Genomic DNA, 24,842 nt, shown 5'->3' on the forward strand with positions numbered 1-24,842 from the left:
GTGTATATATACACACATACATACACACTCGGGTCTCTTTTTATACGATGCATAACTTCAAAACTTATGTTACCGTTGTACATAATGAACAGCATGTTGCAGCACATTCTGGCGTAACGTGTAAGCAGTGAGTGTCTGTGAAGTTTAATTTTGCATGTGAGTAAGTGTTTGTCTTTTCATTATCGTAAGTCTAAATTTTGCTAATTTTTATTTTAAAGATTTAACTTTGCCCAATGGAGGTAAAAAAGTACCAAATGAAAATTGCAATTTTAGATCGCTTAGCAAAAGGAGAGGGATCCACGGCAATTGGTAAACATTTTAATTTTGGCGAATCTACTATAAGAGCAATTAAAAAGAATGAAGTCTCAATAAGAAAATCTGTCATTTCTGGCACAAAACTAAGTGCCAAATTATCATCGTACTCAAGAGATGCTTGATTAGAAAAAACAGAACGAGAATTTGGATTGAAGAATCCAAAGAAGAATTCAAAAAAGAATTCTTCTAAGTGATTATTTAATTAAACAAAAAGCTCTTTGGTTTTATGAACAAATGAAGCAATTGGAGCCATCTACTTCCGTTTCCAGGCTGATAAAGAATTTTCAGCTAGCAAAGGGTGACTAACCGGGTTTTTAAAAAGGAATGTACTTCATAATGTGAAGATTACAGGCAAGGTTGCAGCAACAGATGAAGAAGCAGCCAAAAATTTTCAAGAGAAGTTAGCCAAAATTATTGAAGATGGTGATATTTTCCCGATTAAGTGTTTAACGCTGACAAAACAGGATTGTTTTGGAAGAAAATGCCTAGTTGAACTTACATTGCATAGTCTGAGAAAAAAGCAAGTGGGTTTAAAGCAAGCAAAGATTGAGTAACGTTACTTTATAACAATGCATCAGGGGATCGAATGTTGAAACCCCTCCTAGTAAATCGATCTCTAAGAGCACGTGCTCTAAAAGACAAAGATCTAAAACAGCTGCAGGTACATTGGATGGCTAATACAAAGGCCTGGGTAACAACTGCTGTATTTACTGAATGGTTCAATAATTGCTTTGTACAAGAAATGGAAACATATATGAAGCAGAAAGCTCTCAATTTTAAAATTTTATTAATTATTGAAAATGCACCAAATCATCCTCATTTAGAACATCCAAGTGTGCAGGTAGTGTTTTTTCCACCTAATATAACAAGCATTATTCAGCCATTAGATCAAGGCATAATTGCTACTTTTAAAAAAATATTATGTTAAGCACACTTTTCAATTTATATGCAATAAACTAGAAAATGAATCATTAACAGTAACTGGTGTTTGAAAAAAAATTTTTCTTTCAAGATTCACACAGAGAGTACTTTGAAGGAGACTAGAATATGGTATTATAAACTCCTTCAAAGTACTCTCTGTGTGAATCAATGCACTTGTCCCAACGTTTTTTCCACTGCTGGAAACAGTTCTGGAATTGTTCAACTGGAATACTGTTTAGCCTCCAGTGACTTTTCTTTCACTTCATCCATATCAACGAATCGCTGCCCTTTTTTCCATGGATTTTCTTTTTCCATCGGAATAAAAAAAAGTCACATGCAGAGAGAGAGAGAGAGAGAGATCAGTTGAGTAGGGACGGTGGGCAACAACTACCATGTTGTTTTTCATCAAGAACTGTTGGACAGAGAAAGCCGTTTTGGCTGGGGCATTGTCATGATGCAGCAACCAATTACCTCTGCTCCACATTTCTGGCTTTTTTTGTTGCACATTTCACGCAGTCTTCTCAAAACGTTAAGATAAAAATGTTGGTTCACTGTCTGTCCAAATTCTTTGTGTGCAATTCCATTCACATCAAAAAAATAAATCAACAGTGTCTTCACATTTGATTGAACTTGACGCACTTTCTTGGGTCTCAGTGAATTTCATGTTCCCATTGGCTTTTTGCTTGTTTTGTTTCTGGATCATGACTTGAGCACCAAGACTCATCCCCCAGTCTCGACTTTTAAAAGAAGGTTCTGGTCATTAAGAACTTGCTCCCTCAAATCACAGCAAACATTCCCATGATTTTGAATCCCCTATGAGCAAATGAGACATATATTTGGTGCATGTGTGATTCATTTGCAAATCTTTTGTGAAAATTTGCTGGCACAAGCTCCATGACAAATTCATCTCTTTAGAAACTCGTTCAATGGTCTTTCAACAATCTTCATTGATTGCCTGGCAAACCTTTTCAATGTTTTCATCATTTCTGCTTGTCGAAGGTCGGTCAGATCGTGGTTGGTCTTCAACTGTTTCCCAAATTTTGAAACAGGAAACTTGTAGATCTACATTTTACCTAAAGTGTCATCCTTGAAGGCTTGCCGAAACATAACAATAGTTTCAGGTGCAGTTTTATGCAAAAGAAAACAAAATTTCATGCACACTCTCTGTTCCTTGTGGATAGCCATCACAAAATTGCCAAACTTATTTTTAAACACTAATGTTATTTACTCATGTTATTCACTAATGTTTACACTAATGTTATTCACTACAAAACAGCAGCTAACAGCGAACCAGTTCACACAGGATGACATAACTTGCCAGACTGGCGTGGAAAACTGCACACTCACGATGTCTAGCAGCATCATCTGTAACTAGAAAATGCATGCATGCCCAGTTCAGATTCTTACAGTGAAAGATAGACTACTGCAAGCCCACCCACACACACACACACTAGCCGATATAAAAATGTAAACTCTTACCATCACCCTTCACAAAAACTTAGTCTTTAACACAACAAAAACACAACAATAATAATTAGCTTTAATAAGTATAAATTACAAATTATTAGAAATATGATTATATTAACTAGGGTTTCCAAAATTGTGTTCCGTGGAAAGTGAATAAGTGTTCCGTGATGTCAGTGACCAAGCCGTGTATTTTTAAACATGGAAGTAATTCTGGAAAGGGAATACCACTGTTTATGACTGTTCATAAAAATTTCCTGCAAGCCGATTACAACAATGGGCGGCGTATCCTCTGTTCTCAAAACTGAACGAAATAACATTTGGGCTTCAAATGTTAGTGACCAATCAGCAAGGCAGTATAAAGAAAATTTTTCCACTGAAATTGAAGATCAAGATAGTCTGTATCCGGTTCTCAAATCTAGTAATACTGAATACTTTCTTTGCAAGTTCATATTGTAGGGTGAAAGTGCTTGATTCGAATATGGATGACACACACACACACACACACACGCAAGTATACTTGTGTGTCATCCATGGTATCGTGATTTTTTAAAAGTAATAAGCCTACAGATTTAAATTTTAATATAATAAACAAGGGACTTTGTTTATTTTTGGTGTTAAGAAATCTCTTATTGAAGGTGTTTGTGATGTAACAGATAGTGATTCATCCATCTCCAGCCTACAAAGCGATCTCCAGGATGGGGGGGAAACTATCAGCACACAGGAGAAAAAGTCTGCATTCACTCATAAGTACTTATAATAATATTATCAATTTTTGGTGATCATAATGGGATATGTCAATGAAAATCAGCACAAATTAACTTAATGCTGTTGGCCTGAGGAAACTACAATATGCTACAAGATTTCATTAGTCCAGTGATTGATAATTGATTTAATTTTATATTTGGCAACATATCACACCGTATAAGTGTACTAATACTCTTTATGATTATGCCATAATTAATTAATAGTGTAATGTATTAATCATTAATTATTAATTAATTAATAATTATTTAATAATTAATGCATTACAAAATAATGCATATTTTTTCACAGAACACCTTGGTATATATATATATATATATATATACACACACCAAGGTGTTCTGTGAAAATTTCAGGATTTGTGAAGTGTTCCATCGCAGGAAAAATCTGGGAAATGCTGACATAAACAATACCGTCATAGAAAAAAATACTATCAGTAACATTCTTCACAAAACCACCACTTAAGAAAATAATTAAATTATAGGAAAACCATAGCCATTAAAGGAACTGCAGAAAAAATAAATAGAATGCTATGCAATTACAATCTTAATGCTACCTTTAAACTCTTTATGATAAGAATATATGCAACTCCCCTAATGCCTCCTCCCCCCTCCCCCCGCACCCCAAGTCCATCCTGGGATATACCAAGATGCATGATTCCAATCTTTTTTTTTTTTTAGGGGGGGGGGGGAAGAACAATTCAAATTTTAACAATTTTGTTAAACTGGACTTCTCTGATTAAGTTCTTAACACTTTACACTGAGTTGATTAGAAAGGAACCTTTTCCTTACACTGAAACTTGGCATGAATGCAAATTTAAGGCCGCCTTTAAAATTTTGATCAACCATTCTATCTAAACAGTAATGGTGGCCTAAATTCTCTAACAAACCCAGGATTCTAGGCAATAATTTCAGCTTTCATTTCATACCCAGTAATATATGTTTTGTTTTAATTATCTATTAGTAATCTCTAGCCAAATAGATAACATCACTCTAGCTTTGATGTAGTAAGGTTGTTTTTCTACAGGGATCAGACTGGTAGTGTCAATGGTTGACCAAGTTAGTGCTACTTTAACATATTAAGTGTGCTGTAATGTAACTTGTCTCTTTGTGATGTGTGATTGTGATATATATATATATGTATGGATCGTAATGGTTCATTAAAATGAAAACATGATAAAAGACTTAAGACTACATACATGAGCATGCTGAGACAGAATAGAAGAGTGAATATCCATATATATATATATATATATATGCATATTTTCATATATATATATATATATATATATATGTGTGTGTGTGTGTGTCATCCAGATAACAACCTTGATATGAAGGTCGAAACATTATTATTATTATTATTATTTCGGGCTACTCCAGGGAGTCCTTAGACTCATCGAGGGAGGCCCTAAACATCATGTCCACACAACTATTCGACATTCTCACAGTATCTATCATACCTTGCCTTGAACTCGCTCACTGTCATAGCACCAACAACAGACTCTGGCAGCTTATTCCACTCATTTACCACTCTAAAAGTAAAGAACCCAGCTCTAACACCCATGCTAACCACACTCTTGCCCAGCTTCCATAGGTGTTCCCTAGTTCTCCCACCACCAGTCCTGATCTCAAAAATATCCTCTGAATCAATCCTATAGAATCCTTTTAGCAATTTGAATGTCTCAATCATATCTCCCCTTTTCCGCCTATCAACCAGTTTCTGCAACCCACAAATCTTCAACCTGTTCTCATATGGTTCATTCTATAGACTTGCTATCATCTTAGTCACTCGCCTCTGGATTCTCTCCACCTCCTCCCCATCAAGAAGGAACCGAGGTGACCAAATCTGGGCACAGTAGTCGAGATGAGGTCTTATCAGGGCTCGGTACAGAGGTACAATAACTTGCTTGTCTCTGCTCGTCAAGGTATTTTTCAACAACCAAGTGAGTTGATGGGCTGATTTAGCTACTTTTGCAATGTGCCCCCCCCCCCCTAAACTTCATCTCCCTATCCACCAACATTAGGAATTTATTTTGGTTTACGTTAAATTGAAGTTATTTCTCTGCATGATAGTTGTTTTCCTAATGTTATTATAATGAATGAAAATTGTTGTCATCTGTTTACTCCCCTAATTGTCTCTGGAATGCTCATAAGTAGGATTTCTACTCTTCAGGCAACTCACCTTTTTTAACCCAGTTCTCATATTCACATGTTAAGACTGGTTTTAATGCTATGCCATAATTTGCTAGTTTGATGTTTTGGCTAATTTCTCTCTTATTCCATATAAAATCATTCAGCTGACTTCCAGCCATACCAGTTTTATTTTCTATCTGTTTCTGTATTTAATTTACCATTCTCATTAAATTTTTGCTTAAATAGCTGAAATGTTTATTTAGTTGATCAAGTTCTCCATTATGTTTTCCATGTAACTACCAGTTTTTGTAATTTCTGACTTTTTTTATTGCCAATTTGTATACTAAATTTTTTGCTATAGTTATTTTAATTAAGGAGGTCTAAAGATTCATGGTTGAATATTTTTAGGAGTAAGGATAATATCTCCATAAAGTAGATTGTTCAGTTGAATATTTCCAATTTTGATATCAGGTTTAATGTTCTTTTCTACTGTTATTCAAAAAGAACCAGTTTTTCCTTTTTCTTTAGGCCATTTTAAAATCTTTTTCCCCATCTTTCTCTGTCGTGACCTAAAATCCCCTCTCTTCACTGCAACATCTTGCCAACTATTTTTATTGTATACTCATGGAGACTACAGGAACAGCAATTATAGTGACTATTTCACTATAGTGAATTTCTTTTATCATAGACTTGTACCTGGGTTATTACTAACACAATGTTCCAACATAAAAATGTGCACAAATTCACATGGAGAGAAGAGGCAAGGAATAAGAAAAGTCTCATTGACTATGTTATTGTTGATAGTGACCTTTTCTTCCTGGTGCAGGACACCAGAGTGTAGAAAGGATTTGAAATTGGAAGTGATCACTATTTAGTCTTGAGCAGGATAAAATTGAATTTCATATTGAAAAGAATAACATGTAAGAAAGTTTTAAAGCGATTAAAAGTTGATCAGCTCTCAGATGTGAACTGTAGACTAAAATACACAAAGATTATTGAAGAAAAAATGAAAGAGTTTGAGAACAGGAACCAAACCTTGGAAATTCAGTGGCAAGCCCTGAATCTCCAAGGAAAAATCAAAACTCCCTGGTGGACACAGGAAGTTAAAGAGGCAGTGAAGGAAAAGAAGAAAGCATGTCAAAAGTTCCTGGCAAATAAGTCAGCTTGTGCTCTTAGAGAATACAGAGACAAATGTAAGAAAGCTAAACACTGTGTAAACTAGCTAAACAAAAGTCATGGGAAGACTTTGGTAAGAACATAGAAAATAAATATGAAAAAGTGGCAACATATTCTGGAGGTTGTTAAAGAAGCTCAGAAATGGAGGAAAGAGTGCTGTAAAAGGAATTAGAGATGATAAAGGTGACATGAAAACTGGAGAAAAAGATATCCTTGAAATATGGTGAAATTACTTCAAAAAATTGCTAAATGAATCAAGCAGTGATAGCACAGTGGTAAAAAACACTCAACAGGGATGCAGTCAGGAAATGCATATCCATACTTGAAGTAGAAAAAGCCATCAAAGACTTGAAATGTGGAAAGGCAGCAGGAGTAGATGACATTCGACCAGAAATGCTGAAGTATGGTGGTATAAAAGTCTTACAGTGGTTGCACTGCATAGTTCAGAAGCCTGGACAGATGGAGTCTGGATGATTGGAGTAGAGCTCTCATAGTACCCATATATATATATATATATAAAGGGAAACAAAATTGAATATGAGAATTACAGAGGTATTTCTCTACTGAGTGTTCCTAGTAAGATTTACACAAGTATACTTGAGAAATGGTTGAGAAGGATTGTGAAAGAAAAGCTTGGTGAAGAAGAAGCTAGATTCGGACGAAATAGAAGTTGTCAGGATCAGATTTTCACTTTACGACAAATGGTTGAGAAATCATGGGAATATTAAAAAGATCTGTATTTAAGTTTTGTAGATCTGGAAAAGGCATATAACAAAGTGCGAAGAGAAAAGCTATTCAAAATGCTACCATTCTATGGTGTCAATGGGGCATTATCTAAAGCAATACTTTGTCTTTATTTGAGTTGTAAGTCAGCAGTTAGAATTGAAGGAAGATGGTTTAATGTAAAATCTGGTGTCAGACAAGGATGTACATTATCCCCTCTCATATTCATTGTCTATAGGCATGACATTAGGAAGGAAAGCGATATTAAAATTGGAGATGTTAATCTCAGCTCTTTACTTTATGTGGATCATGTTATACTCCTAGATAAATTTGCTATAGGTCTGCAAGATTCCCTGACTAAATTGAATAACTATTGTAATAGATATGGTATGAAGATCAGCAATAACAAGAGAAAGACAATGAAAATAGGCAGAAATATTGAAAATATCAACTGCATTGTGAATGGAGAACCTATAGAACAAGTAAAACATTTCAGCTACTTAGGCACGATTTTTAGTGAAGATGATAAATTAAATATGGAAGTAGACAACAGATCAACAAAACTGGTATGGTAGGAAGTCAACTGAATAAATTTACTGTATTTTTCGATAGATAACGCGCGCATTATCTGTCACAAAAAAGTCTAAATTTGTTAAAAATGAACATGCACGGTATGAGTGGTAAATCAAATGTAATAACAAAACTAAGGTAGAAGTATTACTTAATATTTATTGAACATTACACTATCCAAATCCAAAAAATTCTTCATCAGACTCAATATTGAAAGAATCAATTGCGTTAAAAATTTTGTTCAGTATTTCTTCAGCTTCATAATCATTATCACCAGACACCACTGCATTCCCTTGTGCTTTAATGAAACCATTTCTAACACAGTTTTCACTTATAGCAGCCCAACTTTCTACAATCCATGTAACTGTATCTTGATATGACGTTCTTTTCATCTGCCCTGTTTTGTTATATTCATGGATGCCATTCATCATCCAGTGTTCCCACTTAGCCCCCAAATTGTCTTTGAATGGTTTATTTACTACAAGATCAAGGGGTTGGAGTTTTTTTTTGTTAAACCACCTGGAATGACAGCCAATTTGGAATTCTTAGAATTATTTTAACTTCTGCTGTCGTGTGTGCCCTACACGAATCCAACACTAACAAAGATTTTGTTTTGATTTTTCAGTAGAATTTTCTCCGAGAAGTACTTCTGTCTTCCATGTCGACTACTGATACTAGCAACGCACATGTTTTTAAAGAATTCCTCCGTTCTCTGTCTGTACTTCCTAACTCTGCCACTAGTTGGTGCATGCGCGTTATCTATGCAGCAAAAGGGGTGACGAAAATGTTTGCGGTGGGGTTGCGCGTTATCTATCAAAAAATACGGTATATGGAATAAGAGAGAAATTAGTCAAAACACTATATTAACTGTATACAATACAGTGTTCAAACCAAGTTTAACTTATGGATCTGAAAACTGAGTTAGAAATAAAACACTTGACCAAAGACTAGAGAACACAGATATGGGAGTCCTGAGAAAGATTAGGGGCATGAACAGATGGCATCAATCACAGCATCATATTAAAATGAGGATATTAGGAAAGAACTTGACATTGTTAGCATCCAGAAATGTGTTAGCAGAACTAATCTCAGGAGGTATGGTCACTTAAACAGAATGGACGAGGAAAGATTAGCAAAACAAGTGTTCTCTGCCTGGTTGGCAGGAAAGAGACCCAGAGGAAGACCGAGATATAGGTGGATTGATACGGTACAAAGTGCCTTAGAAGACCGAAATATAAGATCTGATAATTTTGGAGTCTTGACAGGTAACAGACTGATTTGGAGGAAAATTGTAGATAGGAAGTTAGTAATGATGTAAATTTTTCATGTAGTAATATCGTATCCTGTACACCCTTTGAAGGTACATGGCAGGAATTTCATGATGATGGTGATGATGATGATAGAATTATACCTATGGCACTTTGGTTGTAGTTTTTCAGTAGTTTATTATAACGGTTGAATTCATTCTAGCAATGTTGGCTATAATGAGAGTAGACTGTTGTTCTATAGGCATAAATGAGTATCATTTTCAAATTCACCAGCAGATTCCAATGTACCATGATGCAGAGGATATTATGCTAGTACTACATGAAAATGTAGAGAAAGGCTTAGGTGTTGTTCATTATTCATAATAATGCTTAATGGTATAACCATGAGGGATGGTGGTGGGGCTCATGTAATATTTTTTCTATTTTATATGGACTGTAGTCATTGACTAAAAAGATGTTGTGAAGGTGCTTGAGCTTAGTTTCAAAGGCTGTGTCCTTTGAACAAATAACCCTGGCTTGCTGAGTAAGAATTTTGAGGATGCCATACTGTTGGGAAAGGTGGTGATTTGTGATTGTTCATGTAAATACCTACCAGTATACATGGGTAATCGAAATGTAGTGTATCTAAAAGGGGGAGACTCTTATTACTTTCTTTTTCTATAGTGTGGTTTATTTTATGATGTTGGCTGTTAAGATGCACCCAAAATGTATCTAATGTGTCCGGACCATTAACCAAACAGCAAACACATCAATATTGTGCAGCCGAACGGTTGGTTTTTCTGTGGCTGTGTTGAGAGCTCGGTTTTCAAAATGCTCCATATAGTTTGATAAAAGGGAGGAAAGAGGGGAATCCATAGCAGTTCCATCTAGTTGCTTGTATATTTTTCCTTTCTATAGGAAATAACCTTCATATATGATGCATGTTCATCATGTATGAAGGTTATTCTTATTCTACTCTTATTCTTGAGTTTCCAACCATTGACTTGTTTTATTATTCTGTCTTCACTTCTTCTCTCCACATGTTCAATCCATTTTATTCTTTGGCTTGATACCCAGTTGTTTATTGCTTGTATTTCACATTGTTTTTTTATATCTGTATTTTTTATTTTATCTAGTTTAGTTTTATATACTATTTTTCTTAATATATTCATTTCACCTGTATTTAACATTTATCTTGTTTCTGCATTATATGTTATTGTAGGCCTGATTACTGTTTGCTAAATTCTGGTTTTTGTCTCTACTCTAAGATGTTTATTTTTCCATATTGTTTCATTCAAGCATCTTGATATTCTTGCAGCTTTTGCAACTTGTTCTCTGACTTCTAGATGTGGCCTTCTTCCCCAGTTCAGTTGTATACCTAAACAGTTGTAATTTGTTATTTGTTCAATAATAGTACATTCTAAATCTAATTTGCTTCTTTGTGGTTCCTGTGATATTGTCATACATTTTGTTTTAGTTTTTGATATATTCGTATTATATAATTTTTCTGCTTTATTAAATGCATATAGTATTTGTAACCGAGTTTCATTTTCTGCAATTAATAGTACATAATCTGCATAACATATGATTCTTATTATTCTGTTATTTATTTCCACTCCTGTATTTTGTATTTTATTAACTTTTTGTACTATTTCATCCATTATTATATTGAATATTATTGGACTTAAAGAGTTTCGTAGTGTTTTTATTATACAGCTATTATTATCATATATTTCTTTAATTATTTATGTTTTCTGATACTTTTCTTCTCTGCAATATTTCTATTACATCTTGAATTAATATTCTGTCAAATGCTTTTTCCAGATCTATAAAGCATATAAATAATTTCTTATTGTATTCTGTTGTTTTCTCTATTAATTGTCTGATTATGAATATTGCATCTATACATGATCTGTCTTCTCTGAAACCTTGTTGTTCATCTAGTAGATTAATTTCCTTTTTTATTTTATTATTTAGAATTCTTGTTAGTATTTTCAGTTAAGTATTTAATAAATCTATCCCTCTATAATTTTCTGGGTTTTTTTATCTCCTTTTTTAAATATTGCTATTATTATACTTTTTTTTTTTCATTCTGCCAGAATCATTTTTGTATTATTGTTTGGTTGTATAGTATACTTAAACTCTGAATTTCTTTACCATTATTCTATAATATATAGTAATTTAAAAATAATGAATACATTCTGGGGTGCTTAATGGTCAAAGCTGTATAACTGAGAGGAGACCTCCACATAGCCTTTAAAGGAATGCGGAGAACCGACCAGGGTTTCTGACCTAATGTCCAATCCTCACCTTCTCGTGGTGCACCCTGTTGGGTATCTACTTTGATACTGACCGAACGAGGATGGGCTGGCAATTTGGGATTTAGCCGACCAAATTGTATTCTTATTGGTTAAACCAAAATAAAAAATGATGATACAACATGACAAAATTTCATGCCGGCTGGGGCGTCGCCCGGTTAAACAAGGCCCCTGTTGTTTTCGCCAGGGAACCAGGGCGAACAGCGAAAAGTCAGCTACTGGAACAAATCTGAAAACAAACCCCAACTCAACATCACCAGAGTTAAAGATCGGTACTATCAATGTAAGAAGCCTGAATGGCAAAGAAATGGAGCTAGCTGAGGAATTAGATAAGTACCAGATCGACATAATAGGGGTGACTGAAACAAAAAAGACCAAAACTGGTGAGATCTTTCTGAGCAATAAATACAAAATGTTATATTCAGGCAATGACAATCAAGGAAAAGAAGGAGTAGCCATAGTATTCAACACAAAATACGAGGCTAATCTTCTTGAATGGCAGTCAGTCTCAAGTAGAGTAATGTGGGCAAATATGAAAATGGGGAACTGGACAATGAGACTTATTTGTGCCTATGGTCCCACAGAAGGTTCTACTAAGGTAGAAGTGGAGGAATTTTTTGATGATTTAGAAAATGCAACTGACACAATGAAAAAGGAAAAGTTGGTCCTTGTTGGGGATCTAAATAGTAGAGTAGGAAATGATTGTGAGACATACAAAAATATTTTGGGAAAATTTGGAGAAAAAAGCAAAGCTAATAATAATGGCAAATATCTGTTGGATTTCTGCTCAGGACATGGACTGGTTATTACTAACACCATGTTCCAACATAAAAATGTGCACAAATTCACATGGAGAGAAGAGGCAAGGAATAAGAATAGTCTCATTGACTATGTTATTGTTGATAGTGATGTTTTCTCCCTGGTGCAGGACACCAGAGTGTACAGAGGATTTGAAATTGGAAGTGATCACTATTTAGTCTTGAGCAGGATAAAATTGAATTTCATATTGAAAAGAATAACATGTAAGAAAGTTTTAAAGCGAATAAAAGTTGAGCAGCTCTCAGATGTGAACTGTAGACTAAAATACAGAAATATTATTGAAAAGAAAATGAAAAAGTTTGAGAACAGGAATCAAACCTTGGAGATTCAGTGGCAAACTCTGAAGGAAACATTGATTGATTCTGCCAGAGAGGCATGTGGTGAGGTTGTGTGCAAGGATAAAAAAATCAGAACTCCCTGGTGGACACAGGAAGTTAAAGAGGCAGTGAAGGAAAAGAAGAAAGCATATCAAAAGTTCCTGGCAAATAAGTCAGCTTTTACTCTTACAGAATACAGAGACAAATGTAAGAAAGCTAAACAGTGTGTAAAACTAGCTAAACAAAAGTCATGGGAGGACTTTGGCAAGAATATAGAAAATAAATATCAAGAAGGTGGCAAAATATTCTGGAGGTTGTTGAAGAAGCTTAGGAATGGAGGAAAGAGTGCTGTAAAAGGAATTAGAGATGATAAAGGTGAAATGAAAACAGGAGAAAAAGATATCCTTGAAGTATGGAGTAATTACTTTGAAAAACTGCTAAATGAAACAAGCAGTGATGACATCACCGTGATAAAAAATACTGACCAGGCATGCAGTCAGGAATACATATCCATACTTGAAGTAGAAAAAGCCATCAAAGGCTTGAAATGTGGAAAGGCAGCAGGAGTAGATGATATTCGACCAGAAATGCTGAAGTATGGTGGTATAAGAGTCTTACAGTGGCTGCACTGCATAGTTCAGAAAGCCTGGACAGAGGGACGAATTCCCGATGATTGGAGTAGAGCTCTCATAGTACCCATATATAAAAAGGGAAATAAAACTGAATGTGAGAATTACAGAGGTATTTCCCTACTGAGTGTTCCTGGCAAGATCTATGCAAGTATACTTGAGAAACGGTTGAGAAGAATTGTGGAAGAAAAGCTTGGTGAAGAACAAGCTGGATTCAGGCCAAATAGAGGCTGTCAGGATCAGATCTTCACTTTACGACAAATAGTCGAGAAAGCATGGGAATATAACAAAGATCTGTATTTAAGTTTTGTCGATTTGGAAAAGGCATATGACAAGGTGCCAAGAGAGAAGCTATTCAATACGCTGCAGTTATATGGTGTCAATGGGGCATTATATCAAGCAATACTTAGTCTTTATTTGAGTTGTGAGTCAGCAGTTAGAATTGAAGGAAGTACAGGAAGATGGTTTAATGTTAAATCTGGTGTGAGACAAGGATGTACATTATCCCCTCTGTTATTCATTATCTATATGGATCACATTATGAAGGAATGTGGTATTAAACCTGATATCAAAATTGGAGATGTTAATGTCAGCTCTTTGCTTTATGCGGATGATGTTATACTTCTAAATAAATCCGCTACAAGTCTGCAAGATTCTCTGACTAAATTGAATAGCTGTTGTAATAGATATGGTATGAAGGTCAGCAATAAAAAGACAAAGACAATGAAAATAGGCAGAATCATTGAAAATGTCAACTGTGTTGTGAATGGAGAACCTGTGAAAGAAGTAAAACATTTCAGCTACTTAGGCACAATTTTTAGTGAAGATGGTAAATTAAATATAGAAATAGACAACAGAATCAGCAAAGCTGGTATCGTGGGAAGTCAATTGAATAAATTCATATGGAATAAGAAAGAAATTAGTCGGAACACTAAATTAGCTGTATACAAGACTGTGTTCAAACCAATTTTAACTTATGGATCTGAGAGCTGGGTCAGAAGTAAAACACTTGACCAAAGACTAGAGACCGCAGATATGAGAGTCCTGAGAAAGATTAGAGGCGTGAACAGATGGCATCAATGGCAATATCATATTAAAAATGAGGATATTAGGAAAGAACTTGACATTGTCAGCATCCAGGAATGCGTTAGCAGAGCTAATCTCAGATGGTATGGTCACTTAAATAGAATGGGAGAGGAAAGATTAGCAAAACAAGTGTTCTCTGCCAGGTTGGCAGGAAAGCGACCCAGAGGAAGACCAAGATATAGGTGGATTGATATGGTACAAAGTGCCTTAGACGATAGAAATATAAGATCTGATAATGTTGGAGTCTTGACAGTCAACAGACTGATTTGGAGGAAAATTGTAGATAGGAAGTTAGTAATGATGTAATTTTTTCATGTAGTACTGTCATATCCTGTACACCCCTTGAGGGTACATGGCAGGAATTTGATGATGATGATGAATACATTCTACGAACATAAAAAATATACATAAATATACATGGTGTGCAAGAAGACAAAAATCAATAATAGACTACTTTATAGCAAACAATAAAAGCAGCAAACCTCTTCCTAGATGTTAAAGTGAGAATTGCCTGCTATTTAGTGCAGGCAAAACTAAGCTTTCCACCAAACTGTTACAAAAAATATAAAAAAAAAAATAATAAACTAACTAGAGAAATGAAATCTAACTACAAATTAACTACTAAATGATTCAAATATAAGAAATTTATACCAACAGAGGATTAATAACTACTTAGAAAAAATACAAGAAAATGAAGACATCGAGAAAGAATGGAATAATATAAAAGAAATTATTACATCAGCAGCATATGAAAGTCTGGGAACACACAAAAAATATCATAAAAATAAAAAATTACATATGGGACAATGAAATAAAAACAATAATTGAAAATAAAAAGCTGGCCTTTAAAAGATGGTTAAGTAGCAATAAAAAAACAAGATTAAATTGAATATAAAAATAAAAAAAAAAAAAAGACAAGCAATAGCCAAAAGAGAATCCAGTAAGAGACATAGAGAAAGCTGACAAAAATTTGTATCTTATCTAGAAAATGACATACAAAATAAGATCCAATGCATATAAAATACTAAAACACATGAATGCAGATATAAAAGAAATGGAATATAAATTGTGAAATAGATGTAAAAAATTTCTTGGATTACTTCACAAATCTTTGGACAGATAATACTAACATCAAAAAAAATTACACCAATAACTTACAAAAAGCTTTAAATGTTATAATAACAATGAAAGAATTAAAGGACAACCTAAGTAAAATAGAAAATGGCAAATCAGCAGGAGAAGATGGGATAAATTCTGAACTGTATAAATTTGCTGGAAAAAAATTTCATCAGAGATTTTTAAAATTTTTAAATAAAATATATACAAATGGACAAATACCAATAGAATGGAATACAAGTATAGTAATACCTATATTTAAAACAGGAGATAAAACAAAACCTGCTAATTACAGAGGTATTAGTTTATTGAATATGTGCTACAAAATATATAGTAGAATACTTAATGAAAAATTGAAAATATATAGTGAAAAAATATTATGAGAATGTCAAAATGGATTTAGAAAAGGATGCTCTACAATGGATGCAGATTTTTGTTTAAAACTACTTATAGAAAAAAGAAGAGAATTTAATTTAGAAACTCATCTTTTGTTTATAGATTACAAAAAAGCATTTGATAAAGTAAAAGATATATATACTGTTTGATATATATTACGAAGAATAAATATACCTAATTCTGCTGCATGCAATATTGAATATATACAAAGATAATGAAATAAAAATTAATGAAATGTCTGAAAAACAGTATATAAACCAAGGAGTAAGACAGGGTTGTCTGCTGTCTCCAACACTTTTCAATATTTATATTAATGAAATACTAATACAGTGACCTTAAACAATCCAGGTATAGAAATTTCCCAGAATAACAAAATAAATACCCTATTATTTGCAGATGATCAGGTAATAATATCAGATAAGGAAGACAATTTACAAAGAGCAATATATAATTTAAACATTATAGTAGAACAGTTTGGAATGAAAATTTCCATAGATAAAACTAAAACAATGGCATTTTGTGGACAAATGCCAATTAGAAGTAAAATACTTACAAATAATAAAATAATAGAACAGATAAATACTTCCATTTGTCTTGGATGTGAAATATCTTATGAAGGAGAAAAAGACATCAATTAAAAACTTCAAATTTTTTACAGATTATAGGAACACTTAATCCAAATATAATACAAAAAGAAACATGCTTGAAAATATACACTATTTTAGCAGTGCCCATGTTATTATATGGCAGTGAAATTTGGGCAATAAACAAACAAGATAAACTAGTGAAATTAGGTTTATGAGAAGAACTGCAAAATACACTTTCTTCTTCTTCCTCTGCACTTCTAATGCTGGGTCTGCATGTTACATTGATGCAACTTTGTTAGTACAATCCCCAACCGACCTGCTGCTGGGGAAGGGGAATGCATTTTTGGCTGTAGCAGCATGTGTACAGGGGCCGGTTTGCCTGTTCAGAGGGACAAAAAACCCGAGTTTCCGGAAGAAAAAACCCTCTACCTCTGTATGAGACTTGCTAACTCACTTCTAGTCGAAAGAGACCAGATAAAAGTTCCTCACATCTTGGATGGAATCGAACCCAGGTCTTTCCGACCAAAGGGTCAGAACTCAGTCTATACTGACTGAGCTACTGAGGCTCAACTGCAAAATACACATTATTAGACCAAAAAAGGAACACAGGTATTTTAAAAGAGCTAAAAACAAAATCACTAGAAGAAAAACTAAACAGTTATAAACAAAAATGGATAGAACATGTAAACCAAATGGCCAACACCCGATATCCTAAACAAATAATAAAATGTGAACCAATTGGAAAGAGAAAGCCAAGTAGACCTCCTCAAAAAAGGATATTAGATGGATAATGAGACCGGAACAGACCAATATGGTCGAAATTGGTCTGTTCTGGTTGACCGAGTGGATAGCATATCCACTTTCTAGCCAAAAGGCTTCAGGTTCAAATCCTGCTGTGGGCATTGACGTTTGTGCTTGTCTTTGGAAATACCACTGATGGTCGGTGGTAGATGGCGTTGGTGATTGAATGGTGGAGATGGAGTTGTAGAGAAGGTGCTCTCCCTCGATGAGTCCTTGTACTCCCTTGGGGGTGTCTAATAATAATAATAATAAATAATATTTGATGATGATGATATATGATGCATATATAACCTGCATGCAACCCCCATCCTTCCTACACTCAAAACACAGGATCACAACAAAATCATTTCCATTCCATATGTTAAGGGTACATATGGCAAGGAAATCAGTGTTTAAGATGTTGGTTATGGAATGAATATCTTGAAGCTTGGATCATTTGAGCAGTACAAAGATTGTCAGATTAAGAATGGCATGTGCTCTCATCAAGAAAAGTAAGGATATTATTTGATATTAATGAGAGACTTATTAAAAGCGAGAAAAATGGAGTAGAAGGCAGACTTTAAGATAGTAGGGTGATAAGTAGATCTCTATGCTAGTGACTGTGCATACTTTTCTCTTCATAGCTTGTGTCGAAAGGTAGATAATGTTGGCCAGAAACTTTTTGTGGAAGGCAAATGGTGGAATTCATATTTGTGATCATTAATTAATTTGTGAGATTCTGGGTGGATGTAGGTTCAAAGTTGGAAGGCAATAGAATGATAGCTTAGTGGCTAAACTTCATCTCTCCCTTTTTGAGCTGAATAGAATCTTGCTTGCTTCCATTGTGCAAATGCAAGACAAGTAACATAACTTATGTAATTGGGCCAGCCTGGTTGGCTGAGTGGTTAGTATGCCCACTCTCCAACCAGTAGGCTATAGGTTCAAATCCCTCCATGGGCCGGATTTTTGTGAATATCTTTAAGTGGGAGATAGATTTCATTACCCAGTGTGAGACCACCACCTCACTTATTGGAGGTCTGAAGTTACTTGAAAAAGTTTCACGTTTGTTTAGAGAGAGAGAGAGAGATTGTTGTTAATACTGGAGTATTCTAAGTATGATTGGGTTGGAAAGGGAGGATACCATCAGGAAGAGAAGACTTCATTTTATCTAAGATTCTTATGTCTCTGCCAAAAATGGGGGAGGGGGACACACAGCAAGCTGGTGTGATATATGTTGGGAGGTAATTTTGCTCTTTAGTCATCTATACATGTTCGAGAGTTGGAGGAAAAGTGATGCTAAGAGGGTGTCGTTATCTGTGGGTGATGTTAGAATGTTACCATCTTGATGTGAGCAAAGGAAACTTGAAAGGCCAAAAGTTCTCTTTCCAATCATCTGTTAAGGCGATTGTAAAGCTTATCTACTGTTGAGTAGAAGGCACTTTTCAAAGTTGGTTTTGGATTTATTGTTGATTTTTTTATTGATGTTCAATACTGTAAAACTGAATGCTTAACTGATCTTTAAAGGTACCTGTGGCATAATTATAACAACAAAATTACATGATAATCACAGTAGTGGCACTAGTGTCCTTTGTGAATGTGGCGGGCGTGTTTAGTTAGGCTAGAAAACGTGTTTTTAAATTTAAATATAGTGTGACTTTTTTGTCTCAAATTGTGCTGCAGTTGTGCATCGGTTAGATACAAGTGTCCTTCAGTGGTGTTTGCGGAAACTGCGGAAACTGCTACATGTATGTGCCGAAGAATGTGAAGGATCTGTGGTCAGTCTGGCTAAATGAGAAGAACGAAAATGTTGACGTATATGAGAAGTGTCAGGATAGGCTGGAGCGTTTAGGAATGGAAGCTGACATTGGGACCGTAGCGGAAGAACTTCGGCGGGAGTTCATGAAAATTAAAAATGACCTTCATCTTCTGCATGAGGAATTGGAAGTGCTCAGTAAGGAGATACTGGAAGTTAAAACTGAGTTTAATGTGTTAAACAGAGAAATTAGGACTATAGAGATTACTTTAGCTGAAGTAACTAGAACAGGATTACGTATGGGTGAGTCTTTGGTGAATGATATAGTAATAAATAGTATGGGAGTGATTGGGAGTCAACAAAATAAAACTACAAGAGGCCTAGAAGAAACGAGATGTCGTGAGAGTGGGGGGGGGGTAGGTAAAAGAGCGTTAAGTAATGAAACTGGGAGAGTCATACTGAATAGCGTAGAAAATGAGTCCATGAGTGATGCTTGTGTGGACTTGAATGAAGTTAAGAGTGGTAAGATATATGGTGATTCTATGATTAAGGGTATGAGAGTGGTATGCATGAGGAGTGCTTGGCTGGTGGGACAATAGAAAGAGTGGCTTTAGCAATAGAGAGAGGGCATGAAGCAGACAAGATGATAGTTATGGTGGGTACAAATGACTTGAGTGGTGGTATAAATTGGGTAGGAAAAGATTTAAGAACATTGTTAGATATTGTGAAGAGGAAAAGTGTCAATGGGAGGATAGTGTGTGTTCTGCCTCTTTTTGACAATTACGAGTTAAGCAGACAAGCGATGATAATGAATGATATGATTGCAAGAATGTGCAAAAAAAAGAGGTCTGGAATTTGTTGATGTTTGGAGTGTGTTTGAAGGCAAAAGACAGTTGTATGCTAGAGATGGGTGTTGCATCTGAACATGGAAGGACATAAGCGATTGAAGAAGTTACTGTTTTCTGAACAAGTTGAAGTAATTGGGCAGGGAAACTAATATTGACAAGGTTGAGTGTAAGAGAGAGAAACTTTAGCACTGATTGTATATTTATTGATCCTTATTCGCAGAATAAATTGCAGAAGAGAGGGGATAAAAATCGGCATGGGACTACTGAAATTAGTGACTTATATATCAGTTCTAAAGCGGATAAAAGATCTAGAGAGAACCTGCAATTTTTGTATACCAATGCAAGAAGCATTCAAAATAAGAGAGAAGAATTTTTGGCATTAGTCAGTGCAGTCTCACCAAAAGTTGTAAGCATTAGTGAAACTTGGCTGTCAGTAGAAGATGTGGTCACTGCAATTGAATGTGATGGGTACAGTATTTTCTTAGGAGGATAGAGAGGATAGAACAGGGGGAGGAGTACTGTTGACGATAGCTGATGTGTTGCAGTCAGAGAAAGTAGTATATCAAGAGGATAGACATGTGAATGAGAGTTCATTTGAGGCAGTCTGGTGTGAAATAGTGACCAATGCAACCAAATATACAGTTGGATGCTGCTATAGGTCAGGGAGTACAGGGGGGGATATTGAATTCATGTATCAGCAAATTAGTGCAATGAGTGCAGGTTTAGTGATTATTATAGGGGATTTTAATTATGGTGATACAAATTGGAAGGAGGAAATATCATGTAGCAAAAAGGAAATGGAGTTCATACATCTTCTACGAGATAATTACTTGAAACAGCACATAACTGAAGGGACACGTGGTGTGAGAGTGTTAGACCTGGTTATTTGGTTCAGAGGATATATGCATAAGTAAGGTGTCCTCGTTACCTCCAATTGGTGAAAGCAATCATGTGGTATTGACTTGGGAGGTTGCAAAATCTGTGGATTTTTCTGTTAAGAAGGGGTATATACGGAACTACAGGTTAGGCAATTATAACAAGCTTCAGAGTGAGCTTGCAGCCATCCCATGGCAGAACATATTGCAGGGGAAAGATGTTAGCAGTGCATGGGATAAAATCAGCAGGTATCTGAGGAAAGCAATATCAGATTGTGTCCCCATGGTCAGGAAGTCAAACAAGGCAGGTGTTAGATGGATGAGCAGTAGTATCAAGCTTGACCTGCAAAAAAAATGAAATGTTATGGAGAATTTACAAGGAGAAAGGTGATCAGTACACCCATGAGCAGTACAAGGCTCAAGCTAGGAAGGTTACCAGCATAGTAAGAAAAGCTAAATCAGATTATGAGAAGACCTTAGCCAAAGAGATCAAGGGTAATCCCAAAGAGTTCTTCCGCTATGTGGCAAGTAAAAGGAAGAATTACTTCGGAAGGATAACGTTAGTGGGTGCTGATGGTATTGAGGTGACAAAATCAGATGTAATAGTCGAGTTACTGAGTGATCACTTTTCAAAAGTCTATCACCCAACTGAGGATATCTCTGTACCTGTAGCAATAACTAATGTGAGAATTGAAGCTAAGAAATCAGAGGTATTTAATATATATTGCAACATTTAAATGCAAACACTGCTGTAGGCTTAGATGGAATATCAGCTCGGGTGTTGCGTGAATGTGCAAATGAATTGTCAACCCCCTCTTACTTGGATATTTAATTTAAGTTTGAACTCTGGTATGGTCCCTAGGGAGTGGAAGTTAGGCAAAGTGGTTCCTTTGCATAAGGGTGGCTCTAAAACTGCGGTAGTTAATTACAGACCAATCACCATCTCAGGAGTAGTGGTAAAAGTATTTAAAGGTAGATCCTGCCTTAGCAATCTATTAACTTTTCATAATAGAATGACATCTGAGTTGAACAAAGGAACTGGCTACACAGTGGTACCTCTGGATTTTGCTAAGGCTTTTGACAGGATACCCCATGGAACACTGTTACACAAATTGGAGCAGATGGGAATGGATACTAAATTGGTGATATGGATAGGAGAATGGCTCAGGGAGAGATACCAGAAGGTGGTGTATGGAGGAGCTGAGTCCAGGACGAGGCAGGTGAACAGTGGTGTGCCTCAGGGCTCTGTGCTTGGGCCATTGTTGTTTAATTTGTATATAAATGATATAGGAAATGGATTACAGGGAGATATTCAGTTGTTTGCTGATGATGCAAAGTTGGGTAGTGCAATAAAAAATCAAGCTGATGTTGAAAGTTTGCAGGATGATTTAAATAAGCTGGTAGAATAGGCAAAAGGTAATGGATGTCAGTTTAATGTGGAAAAGTGTAAAGTCATGCATTTTGGGATTAAAAGATTACCAGCTGTGTACTACATTGATGGAACAGTACTCCAAGAGATTGATGAGGCTAGGGACTTAGGGGTGTTGGTAGATAGGGAGATGAAGTTCAGAGGACACATTGCTAAGGTGTCCAAGATTGCACATAGGATTACTTGGTTGTTGAGGAACACACTGACATCCAGAGATAAAGAGGTTATTATTCCCCTTTATAAAGTGGAGATGAGGAGGCTGTGGAGAGGGTTCAGAGAAGAGTGACTAAGTTGGTAAGTGATGTAAAAAATGATCCCTACGTTGATAGATTGCAGAGGTTGGTTGATAGACGGAGAAGAGGGGATATGATAGAAACATTTAAATTACTGAAAGATTTTTATAGGATTGATGCAGGGGAAATGTTTCAGCTGTGTGATAGTGATGGAAGAACAAGAGATCATCCCTGGAAATTAAAGAAGAGTGTGGTTAACAAGGGTGTCAGAACAAGGTTTTTTGCCTGGAGGGTGGTGAATGAGTGGAATTCATTGCCTGACTTAGTTGTGAGCTCTTCGTCTGTAAATGAATTCAAGAAGAGATATGACAGATATTGTTTTGCTAGTTTGGGTATCCCGCAATGAGTCTACCGACTCCATGGAGATACCCGTAATAATAATAATAATAAATTGTGATCTACTGTTATTTTCAGTATAAAATTTAAAATTAAAGTTTATTACTGTGGTTGTCATGTGATTTTGTAGTTTTGAGTGCTTAACTGGGATTTTTGACTTGTGTCACTTGTAGATGTGTCAAATTTTTATCTTGATTGCTTTGGCTGGAGAATGAAAGCTTGAATAGTACTTGGTGCTCAGAGATCTTGAATTGACCTCCATAGTAGGTGCTTGGATCAGGAGAGCAGAAACAGTAATTAGACCACAGAAATTAGAGGTCATCCTGTTTCATGTCATTGTAGTGCTAAAGGACATGAAACTGAGAATGGCTTGGTGAAGACATTCTATATAAAAGGAGATTAGACAAGGTGAGAGTATATTTGGAAGAAGGCTTGGTGTAGAGAAGGCCCAGTGTGGTTGTAGGATTATCCAGGTAATTAACACAAATTGCAATTAGATAATTGCAATTTGTGTTAGATGATTTGTGATCCCTAATTTCTGATTAACTGTTTTGTGTTTTGGCTGATGCTTCTCGTGTTCAGCATGCATTTATTTAGCTGTTCCTCATATACAGATGTGTCTTATTCTGTGTTATTTTATCATATTTAAATTTACTCTCTCTTCTTTAAAAATTGTACCTAAATAGGTAAAATTTATTACTTGCTCCATAGTTTGTTATTGATATTTGACTTATTTTCATAGTTGTTTGTTATTGGCTGATTTTATGTATTATGAAGCATAATGTGATTTTTTTGAAGTATATATTAAAAATTGTAACACAATTTTTATTTAGGAATTACACAGCAAATAATCGATGACACTAGAGCATCCTTAGAAAATCAGATGTTGAATGATATGAAATGGATAATAGATAATGGCTATAGTTTAGATTGGAAGGATCAGCAGGGAGCTACCCCAGTATGTACTTGCTTTTCAATAATTCATATATCAATACATTGCAAAAAATTGAAATTGAAAGTAAAAACACATGCTATGGTAATAATATTTATAATATATGTTCATCAGAGAGTAGTTTTCTGTTGAGAAGAACAATGAGTTTATAGTTGAAATAAAAAGCATTATTGTTCAATAAAGAAAATGAACTGAGACCAAGAATTAAATACAAATACTAAAAATCAAGTCACAAAACTTCAAATTGTACTGTATTAATATTATATTTTAATGATTCAGTTGGATTTCACTTCCATCCATCTATTCACTGGACATCATCAGATGCCAATCACCAATAACTGATCTTCAACTCCCTGAAGATCAGTTATTCCAGACACCATCCATTCATCCATCTCATTGAGGATCTACTCCTTCCTCTTTTTCTAGGAACTTTATCTTCTATTACCGTTCTGAGAAATATTCCATTCTTTCAACGTGTCTGAAGTATTTCAGCTTTTTTCTGTCGATACCCTTAAGGAGCTTTAAAGTTCTACTGATCCCTTCCTTGCACCCATCTGTTTGTCTGCCTTTCAGCCTTCTGTAACACCATATCTCAAAAGCATCTATAATTTTCCTATTAGACTTTTTTACATTAAGTCTCACATCCTTAAGTCACTATTGGAAAAACAGTTCCATCCAAAACCATCAACCATGTTCCTGTGGAGAGAGAGCAATCCTTTCAGGTTTCAGACAAGTCTCTGACATTGTTTTAGCCATTCTTAATCTGCTTGTGGTTCTTTTGAACAGTAATTCTTCACATTAATAATGAATCTCAGGTACTTGAACTTGCTGACTTCCTCAATTCTTTTTCCATTAAGATGCACTTGTTTCTTAGGAGCTTCCCTGTCTGTATTTCCTTCAAGAAACATAATCGTTGTCTTGTTAGGATTGAGCTGAAGTCCTCTGTTCTTACTGATTACTCATTAACTTTGTCAAGGGTTTGTCCTTGTTCTTCC

General features: G+C 35.2%; 1 protein-coding gene across 3 annotated transcripts in view; it reads left to right on the plus strand.

Moving 5' to 3' along the window:
- Positions 1–24,842, plus strand: part of LOC150096629 (protein phosphatase 1 regulatory subunit 16A-like) — a 245,116-nt gene that overhangs the window by 112,106 nt on the left and 108,168 nt on the right. For all 3 annotated transcript variants that reach the window (XM_090407864.1, XM_090407866.1, XM_090407865.1), the window contains one exon: positions 23,729–23,853. In XM_090407864.1, coding sequence (XP_090263990.1) covers positions 23,729–23,853 — 125 coding nt within the window. The remainder of the gene's footprint in view (positions 1–23,728; positions 23,854–24,842) is intronic.

The sequence above is a fragment of the Typopeltis vanoorti genome, chromosome 18 (assembly GCF_054136105.1).
Source record: "Typopeltis vanoorti isolate ZY-2024b chromosome 18, IOZ_Tvanoo_1.0, whole genome shotgun sequence".
In the NCBI taxonomy this organism is placed as follows: domain Eukaryota; kingdom Metazoa; phylum Arthropoda; class Arachnida; order Uropygi; family Thelyphonidae; genus Typopeltis; species Typopeltis vanoorti.